General features: G+C 47.3%; 1 protein-coding gene across 1 annotated transcript in view; it reads left to right on the top strand.

The window, feature by feature from the left end:
* The window catches only part of LOC111666025 (SEC14-like protein 2), an 11,579-nt gene that overhangs the window by 9,985 nt on the left and 514 nt on the right, over positions 1–1,080 (top strand). The window contains exon 10 of the mRNA XM_023421219.2: positions 606–770. Within this exon, the coding sequence (XP_023276987.1) occupies positions 606–770 (165 nt within the window). The remainder of the gene's footprint in view (positions 1–605; positions 771–1,080) is intronic.

Here is a 1,080-nt window from a genome sequence, read left to right as displayed (position 1 = left end):
CAGTAGGTCTGTGAGGCTGTGAGCTAAAGGCTAATGTAGTGCTAACATTTACTTATTGTAAAGTAAATGGGACGAGAGGAGAGGAAACGAGAGGAAACGAAAGGAAACAAGAGGAAATGAGAAGAAGCGAGAGGAGAAGAAAGGAAATGAGATGAGGAATCAAGTTGAAAAGAGGAAAAAGGAGGACAGATATGAGAGAAGGAGAGGAAACAAGAGGAGATGACAGAGGAGGGAAGGAAGTGAGGAAGGGGGCAAGAGGAGTAGAAACAAGGAGAGGAAACAAGAGGAGGGGAGGAAATACAGGAGCTGAGTCCTGTCTCAGGACTGAAACCACCTGCTGACTGTTCACCTGAATCGTTCTCTCTGTTGGCAGGTAACTGGCAGCAAGTGTTACGCACACACATCGACCCAGAGCAGCTTCCAGTGGTGTACGGAGGAACCCTGACTGATCCTGACGGAGACCCTCGCTGCAGAACCATGGTCAGAGCAAAGACCCTGACTGTCTCTCTCACAGCTGATGATGATGATGATGATGATGATGATGATGATGATGATGGTGGTGGTGGTTAAAATGAAGATTGTTTTGTGCTTCGTCATGCTTGCAGATCAAGTATGGCGGCACGGTGCCAAGGTCGTACTATGTTCAGGACTCGGTGAAGGTTCAGTACGACAACAGCGTGACCATCAGCCGCGGCTCCGTCTTCCAGCTGGACAGTGATGTCACTGCAGCAGGCAGCCTCCTGAGGTACATGACGACACGCGGTCTGAGTTAAAGGTCACATATTTTACACTTCCTGTTTTATTTTTGAAGTGTTGATCCGTAAGAAGATATAAAAACCATCTCAGTGTAGTTTTACATCTCCTCTCTCAGGCTTCTCTCTGCAGCTCTAGTAACAACAGGTTGGTGAGCCAATCAGAAGAGAGGAGGCTCTGAAACTCTTTTCTGATTGGCTGACTGTTTTCTGAGTGATCCAATAAAAATATAGAAGATTTCAGGTAAAAACACCCAGAGAAACCAAATCCTGCAAGGTTTGGATGGTGGGTCCAGGTGGGCGGGGCTTGGTGACTGCTTTGTTGTGA

This window comes from Seriola lalandi, unplaced genomic scaffold (assembly GCF_002814215.2).
Source record: "Seriola lalandi dorsalis isolate HSWRI2012SDOR001 ecotype SW California unplaced genomic scaffold, Sedor1 jcf7180002054666, whole genome shotgun sequence".
NCBI lineage: Eukaryota > Metazoa > Chordata > Actinopteri > Carangiformes > Carangidae > Seriola > Seriola lalandi.
This window is presented reverse-complemented; position numbering and strand designations above follow the sequence as displayed.